We start from the raw sequence: 18,792 nt of genomic DNA, 5'->3' as shown, positions 1-18,792 counted from the left end.
AATGAGGTCATTACCAATAACCAATAAAGCCAACGAGGCCATTAGTGTCCCTGGCTCATTGACTCAGAGCTCATTTTCACACAGATGTAAAACGCCCGCTAATTCCCCCACAGTCTAATTTCGTAAAGTAGCTATAATACTAATACCCTATTAAACTAGCATGTAGCAGAGAAATCAAAACTCTGGGGAAGGGTGATATAAATTCCCACTGGACGGCCAGCCATGAGAAGCTGCTGGTTCGTGGCCAGGCTGTTGGGACGCATTCTTAAGAGGGAAGGGGGGGGGGGGGGTGGTCGGAAAACGCTGGTGGGGGGGGGGGGGTGTCGGAAAACGCTGGTGGGGGGGGGGGGGGCACCTTCTTCCTGTCGCCGCCTGTCTCGTCACTCTCGCTCTTAAACACACACACAAACACACACACACACACACACACACACACACATGTTCACATCCTTTCTCTCCAGCTAGGTGCCTGAACTGTGATCTACGGCAGTTTAACTGAAGGACACCGTGTTTAATACACTTATTCATGTTCCCCTTGGCTGGGCAGAGCTGGCCCACCCAGCGAGCAGGCCGTCAATGCTGACGGAGACGCTGCTCTCCGGGGGGGCCGGCTCTCCCTGACCACAGCCCCACTGGAACAGGAACTCTCACCGTCCACGCAGGACATAATCCCGCTGATGTTAACGAAAGGTAACAGACATGAAAGCTGTGGTGGAGTCTCTCTCCCTCCATCTCTCCCTCTCTCCCTCCCTCCCTCCCCCTCCCTCCCTGCCCGATGCGTTCGGAGTGCTCCACCTCTCTGATGGACTCCTCCATCTGGTTGTCCAGGTCCTTGATCTTCTGCTCTAGCTCGTCTACATTATTGAGCACCTGGATCCTCTCCTCCTCCAGACGTGTCACTTCCTGAGTCAGCTGCCTCGCCTCCTCAGGTGCCTGTGGACGACACTGTATCATCAAAATCCACCCGACGGTTCTCCAGTGATGGACCAGTGAATTAGAGCACAATAACGCCAGACTACAGACGTGAGGTTTAACTCTCTTTGTTGGGGGCTTGAGTGTATTGTTCCCTTTGTGCACTAATAAAACAACCATTTATCTACCATTGGAATATTTTTAGATCTAATTCTAAATACATTTCAGCATTTAAAAAAGTAGGATGTTAACCACAATTTGCATAGACTCACAAAAAAGCGTCCAAAAGCACTCTATGTGTGTGTGTGTGTGTGTGTGTGCGCTTGTGTCCATATGCTTTTGTGTGTCAGCAAGACTAAAGTGCACAGGTCAGAGGGCACACGATAGTCGCCCGTGCTGGTTGGTGTGTATGTGGACGGCGTGCCTAATCTCGGTGTGCTGCTAACATAAACACCACACATCTCCTCTCTATATTTGGACAGTCCTGTTTATCTCTGTTCAACACAGTTTATGCTAAAGAATGAGTGGAGCAAATCCCAGACCTGCTAAGGAAGGGGAGGAGAGAGAGAGAGAGAGAGAGAGAGAGAGAGAGAGAGAGAGAGATGAATGAAAGAAGGAAGGATAAAACTGCATAAAAAATATTCTCAGCAGCTTGTACCATACATTAAGTGTGATTTAGATTGTATTGTTGTTTGATTGCTTTTATTAAAGAGAAAACCCCCCTACAGACCTCTAACTACGCAAGAGAAACATCCCCTCACAACACACACATTCTTCTGCCAGCTATGTGGTGTGTGTGTGTGTGTGTGTGTGCGCAGGCATGCCGGAGGAGGGCGGAGAGCAGCCCTGGAACTTCTCCAAACATCAAACACATCAGCTAGAGGGAGGAGGAGCCTTTACTAAATATGCAATTAAACCAATGAGATTACACACAGAGGAAGTCACTAAAAGGGCAGAAAACCACTGAACCTTAGATCAATGTGAGGTCATCAGACCAATGTCATTACTGCAGACTGACAACCGGAAAATGTCAGGCCAATATATTCTTAAAATACACACATCCACACCTAATGGAGATACATACTACTACATGGAATATCCGGTGTATTCCTAACGGAGTAGGATGACGTGTGGAAGTGTGGAGGGTCACAGTGTTGAGGCACATGTCTGACACACACACACACACACACACACACACACACACACACACACACACACGTGTCTGACACACACCATGCTGCTCTGTACCAGCTGAGGGGGGTCAGTGACTCCACCGTGACATCTCACGGTCCGCAGTGCGGATGTACCTGCTGATCCTGGCCCGCCCGCTGCTCTCGGGCCCCGGGGCCGTAGCCGTTGTGGGGGGGGGGTGGCGGCCGGGTCGGACACAAGGGGCTCGTCTTCGGCCACCTGCAGCTTCTCCAGTTCCTTGTTGATCTTCTGCAGGTCAGCCACAGCGGTGGCGCTCTGCTCCTGCTCCGAGCACAGGGTCAGGATGGTCTCCAGGCGCTGACGCTCCTGGGGGGGCAGGAAGACCACAGAGATACACACATCACGCACGTACACACACCTGCATGGCTCAGGCAGCAAACTTTCAGGGAACCGATTCAGATCTAAAGTTCTACAAGCTCAAAGGGGTTTATTAGAGAAAATGTAATCAAAATTTCTCTGGTCAAAAAAGTTTAAATCACCTACAGAAAACGACCTATAAACACCTATAGCAGTGATCACACCTTTCAGCAACCGACCACTAACGCAGCAGACAGGGTTTGGGTTAGATGGCACTTGACCTCGGTCTTAAATTGGATGTCGATCTGTCTATGGTTGTTTGTGCTTCTTGGTGTGATTAAATTCCTGTTTAAATGAGCCTGTTTAATTGAAATACGATGTAATGGCATTGACTCCTGTAGTCTAGTATTAGTCTGGCTCAAGGGGATCTTGAATTCTGACCCATCTGTGCTACTGTCTGTATTCTGTGAACAGATGCAAAGCAATTTGTAAGTCACTCTGGATAAGAGCGTCTGCTAAATGAAATGACTTATGTGCTGGCGTTGTGAATGAGTTATTATAGAGCGTCTTGACAAATAACACTCACATTTCACACCCTGGATACAGCTGTAGCTTGCACACAACTGCTAAAGCACAAACCCTCACACAAACACACACACACACTCCAGCAATCTACACACCCTCATTAGTAACATTCCATACTAATCCATACTTAATCCAACAGACAGCAGCTTCCCTTGTGATCCGAGCAACACCACAAAAACACTAGAGCGTGACCTTCCATAAAAGCCCAAAGGGAAGGCACAGGGGGGTGTGGCCACTCAACATGGACCGCCCCCTAAGCCGGACCAGCCGGCCGGAACAGCCACCGCTATGGAAACAAACACCTCGAGGCAACCGTCTCCACGAGAGCCAAGTCAGTCAGAACTGCGAGCCAAGACAAGTGAAGCAGATGATCGTAAATTAGACCTTCATAGAGGAACCAACGCTCAGCCGCAGGTCCACGTGCTAAAGGCACTGCTCCAAGAACCAGGGCTGACCCGTTCATCAATTACATACTCATATCGCTACTCTGAAAAGGTCACTAACTCCAAGTGCAGCGACCGTAATGCCACCACACTGTGGCATCCACCACATATTCACCACACGGTCAAGCCTCTCAATAAGATTCTTTACAGAATTGTCTTAATAAGATTTACAGGAATATCAGTTTACAGTCTAGACGTGTTTTAGAGTTCTGCTTTACCACAGTTCTAGTAATTGTATAATCGTTTATATTAAATAGCAGTAGCAACAACACCATTTCATTTGATTCTTTTCACGTAAGCACAAAACTCTATTTGTGATCATGCTTGGGAAATGTCTGGCGTGGAAACACACACACACACACACACACACACACACACACACACACACACACACACACACACACACACACACACACACACACACACACACACACACACACACACACACACACACACACACACACACACACACACACACACACACACACACACTCCTCCAGTACATGCTCTCTCCCTAGAATTTAAATAGAATTGGTTGCAAAAAGCGCTTTCCCCCCTTTATAGGATGTAGCACTACAAACCACTCAAGCCTCAGGCATAAATACCTCCACCAAACGTCTTGTATCTATGCATTCCAGACCGATGGCGTAATCAGCTCACGCATGCACGCCTCACTTTCAACCCCCTCTGGTCACAGCTCAGCAGACGAGGTGCACTCACCATGCTGACGCTGCAGGAGACCGGCAGACCCACACACATGCTCACGACCCCTGGACAGACCAGCGGGGCGCCAGAGGGGTCACACGCAGGGGCGCTAGCGTACAACGCAGCCAGGACGGCACCAGAACGAGCAGCTAACGGGACCAAACCCGATCCAGCATGGTCCTGCCGACAAGCGTGACCATCTAGGGGCGGTGAGCAGGAAGGAGATCTCTGGCTAAGGAGCTCTTAGCTGCTCTGGCTGTAAGCAAGCGGATGCTGAGAGACACCGGACTCTCACCGGTTGTAAGCAGAGCTGGCACCGGGCACCCAAGAAGGTGCAGAAATAGCAACAGTGATTTAATCCTTCCGCTTTCTTGCGTGCCCGAGGGTCGGGGCCCCGGGGTAACAGCTGGTGCTGGTGTCATGGAGGGCACAACCAGTAGGGCAAATCTCCTCCAGGCAGCTCGCCGCATACAGAAGGCCTGCTCCATCTCCACCTCCACCTTCCTCCACCCGTCTCTCTCCTTCATGCACCACGCAGCCAACGAACTGGAGCTGAGACAACGAAGAGTCAGCTGAAGCCCCTACTCACCAGACACACACCCCCACACACACCCACACCCCCACACACACCCACACACACCCACACACACCCACACACACCCACACACACCCACACACACCCACACACACCCACACACACCCACACACACTTAACCTCTCTGTTTAGGCCGGACTGGCTGGAGGGCTACAGGGTCGTGCTCCCACTGATGTCCTAAGTGGAGGTGAGAACTCTGACCTCAGGGCACAAGGGCAACTTTAAACTTCTCACCATCCCCCTGAGTAAGTGGAATACCAGACTGACAGTATATGGAGATTCATCTCCACAATGACACACTGCACACAGACGTTCCAGCATGTGTAACTAGGACAGATAATAACATCTCAGAGAGAGAAAGTGTGTCTATTGTTGTAAGTGCTGTATATATAGACCGTGTATGCGTATATATGCAGCTCTCCACCTGCTGCTAACTGGTGTTTATTCACTGCGGCACTAGCCTCTAATCCAGCACTGTAAAGCCCACCACAAATACAGGCCTGGGCTGGCCCACGTGGGAGGAGACAGGGCCTCTTGGTCTGGACCAGGCCCAGCAGGGTGGCGATACAGGTGGCACTGGAAAAATTCAAAGAAAACATAGAAAAACATTGCCATCTTTCATCTGAGCCCCTCTCCAGCCACCTGAAAAGCCAGAGCTGGGGGGGGGTGTTCGTGAGGGCAGACATCCAGCACCTTCTACCTCCACGATGGGCCTCCCCAATGCGAGTGTGTTGAAGGGGCCATGGTGGCTGAGAGTGGATGCGGTTACGGGGCTGACTATTTATAGAAGGGGTAGCCAGCTCCACCCCTGGCGGGGTCCCCCCACTACAGACGGAGTGCGGGCTGCTCTGGCCTCTGGTGGAGGTGGAGCAGTCTGTGTGCCATTAACACAGTGGAATGTCACGGCATGCGTGCGAGGGAGGGTTCTGCACGAGATTAACATGCAGGCAGGTGGGCCTCGCCCTTCCTGACCTCCTACACATCCCAGAATTCCACTGTGCAGAAAAACATGGAGGCTCAGATTTGAGAAGCTTTCTGCATCAGGCATCAGGCCACTCTCTGGGACAACAAATGAAAACAATGCTCTGGTAGAAGAAAAGGAAATGAAAGATCCAGGCTTCAGGGCACTTTTGTGTGGTCAGACAGACCTTTGGACAGACTTTCCAATTATATCTGATGAATAAGTGAAGATACAGCAGCAGTGGTGGATGTGGGGGGCGTTCCTCACCAGTCTCTCCACCTCCTGCTCCCGCAGACGTTCATCTCGCTGTCTCTGGTGGTAGTCCTGAAGCTCCTCCTTCCCGCTCAGAGAGCTGATGCTTCCCTTTCTCTCGCGAAAGCCGCCCTGGGAGCCGAGCCCGGCCTTCCCGAACGACTGTCTCCTGTCCCCCAGACCCGACTCCAAGCCCGGGGAGGGCCCGCGCGGGACTTGCTTCTCTGGGTCCGAGTAGGAGCTGCCGGTGGTGAGGCTCAACTTCTTGGCCTGGCGGGGGCTGATGGACGGGCCAGAAGCCACGGTGACGTCCGGAGGAGCCGGCACGCTTTTGGAGATGGATCTGGCGGACAAGGAGATGGACAACACCTCGGAGTGGCCGTTCAGGTGGCCGGGGTCCGTCGCGAGCGCGGGGCGTGGGGGTTGGCCGTCCAGAGACCGGCGTGGCGGGGGGAGGGCCAGGAGGGTGAGCTGGGCGTCGGCCGGGCGGTACAAGCGAGGCAAGGAGCGGCTGTGGGCACCCATGCCCGTCAGAGAGCCGGCAGAGTACTTGCGCTGGCGTGGCACGGGCTCCAGGCCGCCGTAGCGCCCGTTCTCCTGCGCCTGGTTCCTGCGGGCCAGCCGAGGACTGGAGGGCATGCTGGCTGCCCCACTGTTGCCCCCTGGGGCAGACGGGGCGCAAGCGTTCCACATGGAGAGCAGCGATCCTGAGGCCTGAACGTGGCGGCCGTCCGATGCAGCCAACAGGTTGTCCTGAGACCGGTTCCGGCTCATGGGCCGAGTGTAAGGAACGGGGGGGTCTCGGGGGTCAGACCGCCTGGGAGAAGGGGGCATGCTATTGGTCGAATGGGCAGGCACTTTAATTGAAAGGGGTGGGCGTTCAGAGGTATACAGGCGCCTAGCTTGCTCCTGATAGGATGACATGGGGCTGGAGGTGGTTACAGGTTTTAAGGTGCTGGGCGTGGTAGGTGGGGACTGGGTCATGCTAAAGTAGGAAGGGCCACTGTCTCCATTAGTGCGAAGACTCTTCTCCAGAGCCTCCTTCTTCCTCTGCAGTGTGTCCATCAACTCCCGCAGCTCAGAGACGGACCGCATGCCTCTAGAACTGGGGCCGCCTACACTGTGACTGAAATCACTGCTGAACTTCAAATAGTCTGGACAAGAAAGAAAAAGACAGAGAGAAAGAAAGATCAGTTACATCACCTAATGAAAATGCAATGAATGAGCAAGATATGAATTACACATGCGCTCTGTTTTTTGTAAACGTTGTTTGCAATGTCTTCAAAACCACTTACAATGGCTCACAAAACTACATGATGAACGCAAAACTGTCTGGCATAATTAAAAGATTAATTAAAGAATTAATTAAAGGAAGGACAGAAAGGACAGCTTTTTAAGATGTACCTGAGAATGGTCTCGTAGAACGGTTAACCATGAATCAAGACAAAACACAAACCTGCTTTTAAATAACCCCGGACTCAAAGCCATACTTTACGGCCCAGAAAAAGAATGTTCAGAATGTTCTCTTTTAAAATAGAAACTGTCTCAAAATCCAGCAATGACAAAACGGTTTTATTTGACTGCTGGTACCCACACACATTATGGTCCACAAGTCTTTCCTCTCGATCCCACCTGGATGTGGTCAGGCTGAAGATAGACAGCCGAACTGTGTGTTTACACACACACACACACACACACACACACACACACACACACACACACACACACACACACACACACACACACACACACACGGCCTCATCCGCTTTGTTACTGCGTCTAGGGCCGAGTGCGACTTCAAGCTGTTATGTGCCAGACAGATCAAAGGAATTTCCCTGCAGATTCTTTACATGTGCTTTCATATAACAGCATGAAGCAACAATTCACACCAGGCCCAACCAAGATGACAAAAAGCCTTTTCATCTGAGGGGAACTTCATCAGACCAGTTTACCATTTAAACAGACATGGATAGCTCTCAGCACAATCACTTAATTTAAGCGCAAAAAAACACACCCATACACAAACACGTGCGCACACATACACACGAAACTACAGCAGTCTGGCTCTGTGTTTCATGCAAAACACAGACAAATCCTAATTATTCAGAGAGACACCCCTTGTCTTTAACACAGGATCCAGTCCCCAGTGTACACAACACAGACCACAGACAATAAAACCACTGTCAGAACAACCCCTCACTCAGCTGACTGATAAACAGAAGGAAACAACCCAAAAACAACATTCCCAGGATCAGTGTTTACTCTGCCTTTCACTCTTACTGATAACACACTCACACACTGATTGTTTATTACTGTCTCCATCTCTCTGACTTGAACACCTACCGATTAAAAAATTACACACAAAGAGGTTTCTCTAAACTACAAATAGGTTCAAATCATTTAAATTTTCCCAACAAGTCAACCCCCACAACTGTCCTACAGAGGACGACTACATGTGCTATATGTACTAGAAGAGATTCGTCTATAAAGAGAGAGAACACAAATCCTGCAAATCACTCTCACCTGAAGCAGCACAATTAATCACTCACAGTGACATCAAACCACATCTGCATACAAACAGAGGAGATATTCCTCGAGACTGGCTGGCTCCATGAACAGCCCCTGTTTTTGAGACCTATCTCACATGAACTGCACGGATGACTGAGGACCCTTAAATGGATTTCCACACTTCAAAGGGCCTCTGATAGGGGGAGTGTGTTCTGACTCACACCTGCCGAGGAGGGGGGGCTGCTTACCTGTAACAGAATCCATTTCACATACACAAGGAATCCCCACCAGGGGTAGTGTGAGATATAAGAGTTATATATGAGTCCACGGGGAATGAGAGTGGGAAAATGGCTCCCTTAGGCTGTTTTAGCTGTGCTCTGAAGAGTGAGTGATTAGGGCAGTTACCTGTGCTGTAGACCAGCGGAGACACAGGGCTCTTCTGAGGGAACATGCTCTTTATGCGGTTGGCCTCCTCTGGGTGGTTGAAACGGAAGAAGTAAGATTTACCCAAACACAGTGAATACCCTATGAGAGAGAGAGAGAGAGAGAGAGAGAGAGAGAGAGAGAGAGAGAGAGAGAGAGAAAATGCATAGTTAAAACCAGTCTGAGGCAGGCAACAGTTCACACACTTGCAACCAGCTGAGTCCATCTGTTTGGTGTATGTTTGGAAATGGGGAATCATCTGAGAGCTTTGGTCACCAATTCCAACCAAAACCAAGAGCATTAAACAATACATCAGGGTTGTGACCTGACTCTTGACAGCCACAGCTGTACAAACACCTTGCAGTGCGTACAGACAGCACAGCCGGCTATAAGGTCTCGCCACCCTTCAACACAATCGTTCCTGAAGTTAAACAGAGACATGGACAGATGCTCCCCTCTGGACACATCTCCATCAATCAGTCACATGGTCTTCATGGCTTAGATGAAGACCATCCATCTTGTCCATGGACTGAGGAAAAAAAGGGAACGACATGCGTTTGCTTTCTATGAAAAGGTATGGAGGTATGGAACCAGCCAAACACCAGAGAGCTTCAGGCCCACAACTCTATTTTCCACCGATTTGAAATCAGGGACCATGGAGATGCAGTCAGATTGAGACTCAAGAAAGAAAAAAAAAAAAAACGCAGTAGAAAGCGGAATAACAGATCACGGAAAATATTTAGGCCCTCTTTTCCTACTCCCCACGAAACCCCAAACCTCTGGCGTAAGGAACCGGAGCTCAGAGACAGAGAGAGAGGGGAGGGGGTGGGGGGGGTCCTGAACTGAGGAGTTAAAACTACAGAACAGGACTTCAGCAAAAGAACATTTCTATTAACTGATGGAGTCATTATGTTTGGCTGTGGCGGTTTCGTTTGGCGAGTGAAGACCCAGGAGCCTGGTTTAGTCTATGGTGTTGAAGATCTGTGGTCGTTATGCCGTAGGTGAGCTGAGTAAGATGGTGGTTTCCTAGTCAGTTGTTTAGTGTGCTGTGCTGGCTTTCCTCAAACTCACAGCTGAAACAATTCTCAATTCTCCCTTAAAAACACCACAGGCCTGCGCCCACCACTGTTTCGTGAGTCCACAAGTGGAGCTACTTAAGGTATCCCTGTTTGTCTCAGGGGTTGTGATTCTGAACTACCGTTTTGTTTTATCATCACAACAACTGCAACTGTAGCTACACGTAATTACCAATGTCACAGCTCCTCAGGGGTCTGTATCATGGACACCATACAAAACAAACACACTGTTCTGAATTTAAAAAACCAAACAAATATTGCCTATCTAGCTTGGGGAGAAATGTTCAATCCTGGTCATTTAGTATTTTTCTGTCCCCCCCCATTACAACAGTTAGATAATAACACTACTAATAATAGTACTGTTTAAAACACTAGCAGTAATTATTTGCACCCTTTAGGATACTTTGTTATCTGCCTCTTTTGTTGCATACACGGAGATACATGCCCTGTAAATACACGTGTTCTTCAAAGCATGACCACACCAAGTTGCATCATCTGTGTGTAGCTTTAAAAAGACATACACGATGTCTGGACTAGAATAGTGCACTTCTACAGGAAACTATTTGTATTATTGCATCCATTTCAATGTGTTGCTCTCACAAGGATTTGAAAATGTTGTTTCTTTACTGAAAACACTTCTGGATATTTTGATTTGGAAATATTTTTGTTCAGAAACAGCTTCAGGTAATGGAGAAATCCACAATCAATATTGCAACATTGGTCCTGAGCACGTAAAAAAATATTTTTTTATTTTTCCCCAAATTGCTTGGAACTAGTCCAGACAGCATTTCAGCGTCCTAAGATCAGAGGTTGGAGGCCTTGTCTGTCATTAACATGCCAATGTCCTGACTTTGGCCTCTTAAATCTCTCCAGCGCATTCCGTCTTTGGTAGGTTGGCAGCCCGCTCCTTTAAGGTTCTGGCTGATTTCTCCTGGGTTTTTCCGTGAGGCCCGTTCATAGAAAAGTGAATAAATAATGAAAAAGCACAAAGGCTGTGGGGATTTTAAAAAGAACGCAGATGGAGACAATATGCCTGATGAGCTCTTCATAGTGTGAGACGTTTCATCATCTCAAAACCCCCCACATTCTGTCAAAACAGTGATCTGAGAGATAACACCGTCAGATAAACATGGTGTGGTTCAGAGACCAAAACACACACACGACCGGAAAGCTTTCAGAAACGGGTGTTTAGTCTACCAGGCTGTGTACCTGTGACTAAGGTCCTAAAGAACAAAGCTTTACTTACGCTTTATCATACGTGAAATGAGTGTGCACATTAGTTTCTGTAGTTACCACCTGATAACCATCACCACCATCACATTTTAAAATGCCTATGAAGCTTTAAAAACGAGAGTATTTGTTCATTTGTTTGATTGGGGGTTGCAGCAGGACTGGAGATAGTTACAATCTGTGTCAATAAAACTATCTCCAGTACTAAAGCATCACACGTTGCTTTTAATGAGTTTACAGTGGTTGTTCATTGCTCCTTCCGCTCCACAAACCTAAATACTCGTAAATGTCCTGACTAGCAGGCCTCCAAGCTGATCATTAAATGCGTGTTACTTTATACACCAGCAGTTTACAGTTCTGAATGAATTCCGCTCCACATGTAGTCCATTTTATCCTAACTTTTATTAGGCTATACTTATTTTACTTATACTAATTATTCTCTCGGTCCCACCCCACACAGAGGATCAATCGGCTCCTTTAATTAAGGTTCCTCACGTAAACTAAATGAGAATACGCCTGTGCTTACAGCTTCACTTCCACGACCAGTGCAGCCGGTTCATCCCGCCGCTCGTTAATCTGCGACACCGGCACACGTGAAGCCTCACGCACCTCACGGCGCTTTTAGCGTTAGAAACCATTAAACCAAAGTCTTAGTAGATGACCGGCAACGTGCGACATTTCGGAGGAAAAGGCTCTCACATTTAGACAAATAACTTATATATATAGCCTAAAGATCAATAAATACAATCGACTTAATGTAAAAGGGGGAAACAAGTCACATAAACTAACAAGTCATCAAATAACCAACTAGTCAGCAGGCAACACACCGGTACGTGTGTCTGGATGAACTAACCTTTAAACGCGTCCCGTTCAGAGTTGCGCAAACCTCTAGTTTCTCCGCACCGTGACTCGCATCTGCGGCGCTACCGGCGCAAAGCGGCGTGAGATGCGGCTCTTCTCCCCACACAATCCGTCTTTGTGCTGGAGATAAACGAGGCGCTCGCTGCCGGCTGCATTCAGCCCGTTAAACTGCTCACTCCAGTCTGTGCGAAAGTGAGTAACTGAAGCTGTGCTGCTACAGTGAAGAAGGTCGCCAGGAGTTTAGGAGACAAGACGAGGAGACTTGATCTCCGCCCCTCACGTTTCACCCTCCGGGTACCAGCGTGTAGGACGGTGGGGTTAATACCTGAGGTTCTTACCACACCGAGGTGAACTCCATGAACAGCTGGTGGAAATCAACCAATACTGTTTTCAGAAAGGATTTAGAAAATCCTACACATGGGAAAGATCTAGGAGGCTTTTGCTTTTGTCCAAACAGCTGTTTCTCAATCTCTGTTCCTGTGCACTCTGGTCGAGAAGCAGCGAGCCGTGCGGTTCCGAGATGGTTTACACCTGCTAATGGGGCAAGAATGTTGTTCTATGCCTTCCGCTTGATTTAGAAACTTTAGGTTTTATAATGGTGATATGTAAATATAACATGAAAAGATCAATAAATACAATCGACTTAATGTAAAAAGGGGAAACAAGTCACATAAACTAACAAGTAATCAAATAACCAACTAGTCAGCAGGCAACACAACTTTAAACTTGGACGCTTTACGCCTTTTGAATGACTGAGAACGAGCTGGACACTTTAAACACTCTAAACTTGGACACTTACCACCGTTTTTAATCACTGCACTTTAAACACTTTAAACTTGGACACTTAACACAGTTTTTAATCACTGTACTTTTGTGCTCTGCCACTTTTGTCCATTTGCAATAATAACACTCGTGCATTACAGACTAATTTTATATATCCTAAAGAGATCACTGTGAACTGCTTATTACTGTCATGCTACAGCTGTGTGTTTTTTAATTTATGATACTGTTATTATTATTATCATTCTCTTTAATCTTAAGTGTATTTTGTTTTTGATTGTACTGGAGTTGCTGCAATATGTGAATTTCCCACCGGGATTAAATATCTATCTATCTATCTATCTATCTATCTATCTATCTATCTATCTATCTATCTATCTATCTATCTATCTATCTATCTATCTATCTATCTATCTATCTATCTATCTATCTATCTATCTATCTATCTATCTATCTATCTATCTATCTATCTATCTATCTATCTATCTATCTATCTATCTATCTATCTATCTATCTATCTATCTATCTATCTATCTATCTATCTATCTATCTATCTATCTATCTATCTATCTATCTATCTATCTATCTATCTATCTATCTATCTATCTATCTATCTATCTATCTATCTATCTATCTATCTATCTATCTATCTATCTATCTATCTATCTATCTATCTATCTATCTATCTATCTATCTATCTATCTATCTATCTATCTATCTATCTATCTATCTATCTATCTATCTATCTATCTATCTATCTATCTATCTATCTATCTATCTATCTATCTATCTATCTATCTATCTATCTATCTATCTATCTATCTATCTATCTATCTATCTATCTATCTATCTATCTATCTATCTATCTATCTATCTATCTATCTATCTATCTATCTATCTATCTATCTATCTATCTATCTATCTATCTATCTATGAATTAATAACTAATGAGTTTTGAAAACAAACTCGGAAATTACTGGTGTATGCAACACATCAGGCTTTAGGTAATCTTTTAAGAATCTTATGTTAGACTTTTAGGTGATGGAGAGATTCAACTTACATTACATTAAGCCTTATGAGACAAAGTGGATTATGAGTGTATTATTAAGTTTTAATGGACAAAGATAATACACCAACAGCTGGCAGGCAGAAGACTGGCACTAGGACCCTGCATTAATTCCATATCTCTCAATTTGACCTACACTCCTGCACAAGAGCATTACTGAAGAAGGTGAATTATATGGTATGTAAAATCACAAAGTACTGCAAAAAAGGTATAAGAGTAACCTGATCAGTATAGAACAATACCTCTGCACCAGGTTTAAACCATAATTCACCAGTGGTGTGTAGACCTGTGTGTGTGTGTGTATTTGTGTGTGTGTGTGTGTTAGGGGGAGGTTTCATGCCCTGAAGGCTCTTTCCATTTCATGCTCTCTTTTTGAATCCTCGGTGAGTGTGTGTGTGTGTGTGTGTGTGTGTGTGCACATGCTGCTCCACCACTCTGCAGATGGGTGATGTAGTTATGAGTTTAACCCCCTTCAGTCTTGGTGTCTCCATCTCTGAGTCCCAACCTCTCTGCTTCGCTCTATCTATGAACTTCTCCTGTCAGCCTCGTGAAAATGTGACTCTGTTCTCTCTGCAGACTCTGATCATTCTAAGATAAAATCAAATGAGCAAAAAGTGTCTCTAGCCCCCCCGACACCACTGACTCTACGCCCCCCCCCCCCACCCCCTACAGAGGCAAACGCAAAGATTTAAGACCCAGCACCGTCAGCATCTGCAGAGAGTGTAAAACTAAACAATGCGGGCAAATATTTGCCAGAAGCACTCAGTCACTCCACACCAAGAGAGACAACACTTCAGAGCAAGCAGCGAGAAGACCGAGCAGAGGCAAAGTGCTGAGAAAAAAATGAAATGGTTCAGGCAATAAAGCAATAGGCTCTGTTGTGCAGCCCTGGAAGCTATGAGTCACAGTGTTAGACAGACAACAGGGCTAGCTGCGTCCAAAACCACTCCATTAATTGAAGTGCTATGACGTCCAAATCTTACCACTGGAAAAAGAAACACGTCACTTTCCCAACAAACAACACACTTCAATGCTGGGTCATAAACTCTCACCCATTTTACACCCATGTTTGAAAGGCAGGATATCATAAAGTGGGATATAGGCAAAAATCCGTTATTTTTAAATACTGCAACAAAGTGTGATTGGTTGTCGTAATCCATGGCAAAGGACAACTGCATTGTACATTTTAGCCACCAGGGGGTAACAGCAACTTTTATCGAAACACAAGATCTAGCTGAATTGTTGATAAACAACATCTGTACTTGAAAATAACTTAAGCTATTTAAGGCAGTAAAACAATACCAATAGTTTTAAACAATGTCCACCGTGTTAGTAGCTAGGCTACCTTGTGTCATCTGGGTCGGTTTGGTGACGGGGACTCCATCAAGTAAACAGAGGTTTCCACAGGGGTCTAAAGTGATGACTCCCCCTCGGTTCTCGATAAGGCAGTGCTCCAGCTCAATACCCGGGCCTTCGATCGTGATATCCTGTGGTACGGGGGCGTCATCGCGGCCAATGCGTGTAGTTCCTACAACACAAGTACAAATTAAACTTTAAACTTTGTTGCCTGGGTGTAGAATTGAGTCCCACGTTATGGTGAATTAAAAAAGCTAAATGAGTTTCCTTTAAATCACCTCATCTATATGATCTGAAGGAGCTGTGTCTGTTAAAGGATGAAAATGATGGCAAATAGCTGCATGACAGTGGGCTGCCTTCTACACTACAGCTGTTGCAGGTTTTTTTTATTGCATTTGACTGAGAAAATAGACTTTACATGGAATTACAACCAACGTTAATATCAGGGCAGAAATGTGCTTACGGTTAGACAAGTGCTGGCAGCAAGACAGACGCATTTGGAGGAAAGAGTCTGACAGGGTAACACCAATCTACCCCACGCTGGTGTGGTTCCTACTGTTTCACCCAGACAGGTTCCTCCATGCTTCTAACACCCTTCAGCGTGCCCCACTCAAGTCGTACAGTGACTATCATGCATCTCTGTTCTGTCTATATGTGCTATAATTGGTAATGTAATACTCTTCCAGTAAGCTACATGTTAAAGGATGACACATTGGTTTTATTTTAACCTGCCCCCACAGGGAGGAAGCAAGGTCTCCGTGTCCTGTCTCTCTTCAGGCCACACACTTCATTTCCTCTCTCTGTGTCTGACTGCATTCCTCTGTCTCCCTTGGCTATTGTGATAGCAGAGAGAAGGCATGTGTGCCTAGCGTGTGAAGGGGGTATCACCAGGACTAGACCTAGGAAACCATGTGAATTTCAATGCAGGTGAATTCTCCTCGTCTTTAAGACGAAAAGAAAAGCACTCCACCCTTAGGAAAATGGCCGCCCACTTCCTCTTTGATAACCTTAGCACCGCGCTCATCCTCTGCAGCCCTTAGGCCCTGAGTCTGCACTAACAGTGGCGGTCACATGCATCCTTTACTCTACCACACCTCTTCCATCTTGCAGACAGAGCAGTTAAGCTCTGCAGCCAAGAGACGCCTTTCGTGCGAGCTGTGGTCCTGCACCTGGACGTATGGTGCGCACACACGAGAGATACTCACCCTCCTTTAGGGGTAATACGGTGATGGCCACACTGAGCCTACCACTCCCAAGACTGACAAGGTGAGGAGTGGCGGTCTGTACCTTTAGACCTTTCCCCGTGTCGATCAGGTCCAGGGGAGGGCTCTGCACAAGACACCCCAGTGTGAGTCTCTCGTTAGCACTGGACCAATGGCTGAGTGAGCAGCTCTATCAGAGCGGGAGCACCAATGGATCATCACTTACCTTAGAAGTCTCGAGGTTCTGGGCAGACTCTGGCCGCAATATGTTGTCTGTACAGTCGGTCTCAGTGTCCTGCAGAGCAGCGGGGGGGGGACAAGGACAGAACATAAGCTTCCCAGACACACCATCACACAATCATGTACTAGAACCAGTCAGCCAGCAGATGGTAGGACGATAGCACAGACTGGACTGCAAATCGTCTCACTGACATCACAGAGCTGTGTGTGTGTGTGTGTGTGTGTGTGTGTGTATGTGTGTGTGTGTGTGTGTGTGTGTGTGTGTGTGTGTGTGTGTGTGTGTGACCCACGCAGAGTGAAACTGGATCAGAATTTGGTGATTATGCTCAGTAAAGTTTACTAGGCTACATCTCCAAAGAGGCTCTCAAAAGTGTTCTCAACTACACCCAAGCAGTCGCTCTAAAATACACCGTCATGTACGGTAGAAAGTTTCAGTGAAAACATATTCTATAAGGATGGGGTGGGGGTGCGTGGCAGTGAAGCAGAGGGTGGGAGGGACCGGCAGGAATGTTCCGGGCCTACAGTTTCCCACGAGTCACTGGGAGTGTTTGGCATGCGCTGGCAGAGGAGGACTGGTGAGAATGGACAACCCCCTACGTCTGTCCAACCACCCTGGAGTCGGCGGTTACTATGGGGATGGACCCACACACAAATCAGTCTTGCCTACACACACCCCTGTGGTCCCCCAGCTGGGGTAGGGGCAGTTAGAGAGGCAGTTAGAACTTGTAAAGGCAATGGAGGTGGGGCAGGAGGGTTTAGAGGTTTAAACCTAAAGGGTCTTACATAAACATATAGTAAATTATATACATCCATACATGTATATACTGGTGATAGTCTATAATAAAGTGGCTTTAATGTATAAGTGGTAAACAGGGTATATATAAGTATATATAAATAGCATCTATAGCATGTCAACCAGTGTGGTAGCATGAAATAGGTAAAAACTGAGAAAAGCCAGTGTATCTGGAAGAGGGTCAAGAGTCGTCAATAAACAAAGCCTGATCCACAAGAGGCCCGTTCAGTGCGTGTGTGTGTGTGTGAGAGTTGAGCTGGCCGCTGGACTCTCCTCAGATCATTCGCCAAAGAGCCGCCGTCCAGAGACCATTGCCAATCCGGCACCGACCCCAGATGGAGCCCAGTGCAACCTCGAACTCCTCCTCTTCCTCCCCTCTGCAGTGCCGCTCTGAGACGGGGTTCTGCCTTCCCCCTTGATCCGGGGAGGGAGGCTGTGCCACAGCCGCTCGCAACGCTCCCGTTTCCTCAGATTGAGCGCCCACTTCCCCTGTGAGGTCAGTGCTGTTCAAACACTCCAGCCTCCGCCTGCACACGGGGGCTTCAGGCCCTTCAGGCTGCTCTGCTTATTGCAATAACCCACTTTCCTTTATCACTCCAAGTACAATGCATGTATTATATTTTTTAAAGCCGTGCTGCGGTAGTCCCTTTCACAGAAGAAAAATGACCAGAGAACAAGGTTTGCAAATGAGTCAGCATTTTTTTAATGCTAGTGACTAGTTTCAAAGGAAGGTCATTGGCTCTAGAAGTTCATGTTTGTCGATCTCTTATGAGGGCTCTCAACAAGAACACAGCCAGTTTTCTAAGGGTGGTCCTCATCTTGCCCACCTAGTGTAAGAGCACCTCCCCCCCTCCTCCCCCTGGGCAGGCAGGCGTGTTCTGACAGGTCTCAGCTGCTGCTTTGCCTCTGTGAATCACTCAGGTATGTCCCCCCCAGATACACATACTGCCTGCAGACATTCCTCAAAACCACTGCTCGATCCTATCAAGCCCATCAGGGTCTGGGGCTACAAAGCTAGATTAGGACAAGCTTAGAGTCTAAACACTGATTTGCACACATCAGCACGTCTTCTTCATGCCAACTCTGCCTGAGCCCGTCTCCAATCAGAGCTGGTGCAGGTTTGAGCCCAAAGGAAACGGAGACATTAGCGGCCTCATCAGTCATAGAGAGCAGCCTTTGATGATGGCGTTGGGAGCAGAGATAGAGGGAGAGGCAGGGACCCTCGATTCAAAAACATTCATTTATTCTGAGGACTGATGAGGCGAACGGAAAGAGAAGAAAGACCCAGATGCAGC

The 18,792-nt window shown here is 47.2% G+C and overlaps 1 protein-coding gene across 1 annotated transcript in view; it reads right to left on the bottom strand.

Moving 5' to 3' along the window:
• Positions 1-18,792, bottom strand: part of phldb2b (pleckstrin homology-like domain, family B, member 2b) — a 32,718-nt gene that overhangs the window by 11,590 nt on the left and 2,336 nt on the right. The window contains exons 2-8 of the mRNA XM_077013523.1: positions 16,691-16,759; positions 16,468-16,591; positions 15,252-15,434; positions 8,876-8,995; positions 5,978-7,116; positions 2,200-2,430; positions 796-933 (exon numbers count right to left, since the gene is read on the bottom strand). Of these exons, the coding sequence (XP_076869638.1) occupies positions 796-933; positions 2,200-2,430; positions 5,978-7,116; positions 8,876-8,995; positions 15,252-15,434; positions 16,468-16,591; positions 16,691-16,759 (2,004 nt within the window). The remainder of the gene's footprint in view (positions 1-795; positions 934-2,199; positions 2,431-5,977; positions 7,117-8,875; positions 8,996-15,251; positions 15,435-16,467; positions 16,592-16,690; positions 16,760-18,792) is intronic.

Source organism: Brachyhypopomus gauderio, chromosome 7, assembly GCF_052324685.1.
Source record: "Brachyhypopomus gauderio isolate BG-103 chromosome 7, BGAUD_0.2, whole genome shotgun sequence".
Classification (NCBI taxonomy): domain Eukaryota; kingdom Metazoa; phylum Chordata; class Actinopteri; order Gymnotiformes; family Hypopomidae; genus Brachyhypopomus; species Brachyhypopomus gauderio.
This window is presented reverse-complemented; position numbering and strand designations above follow the sequence as displayed.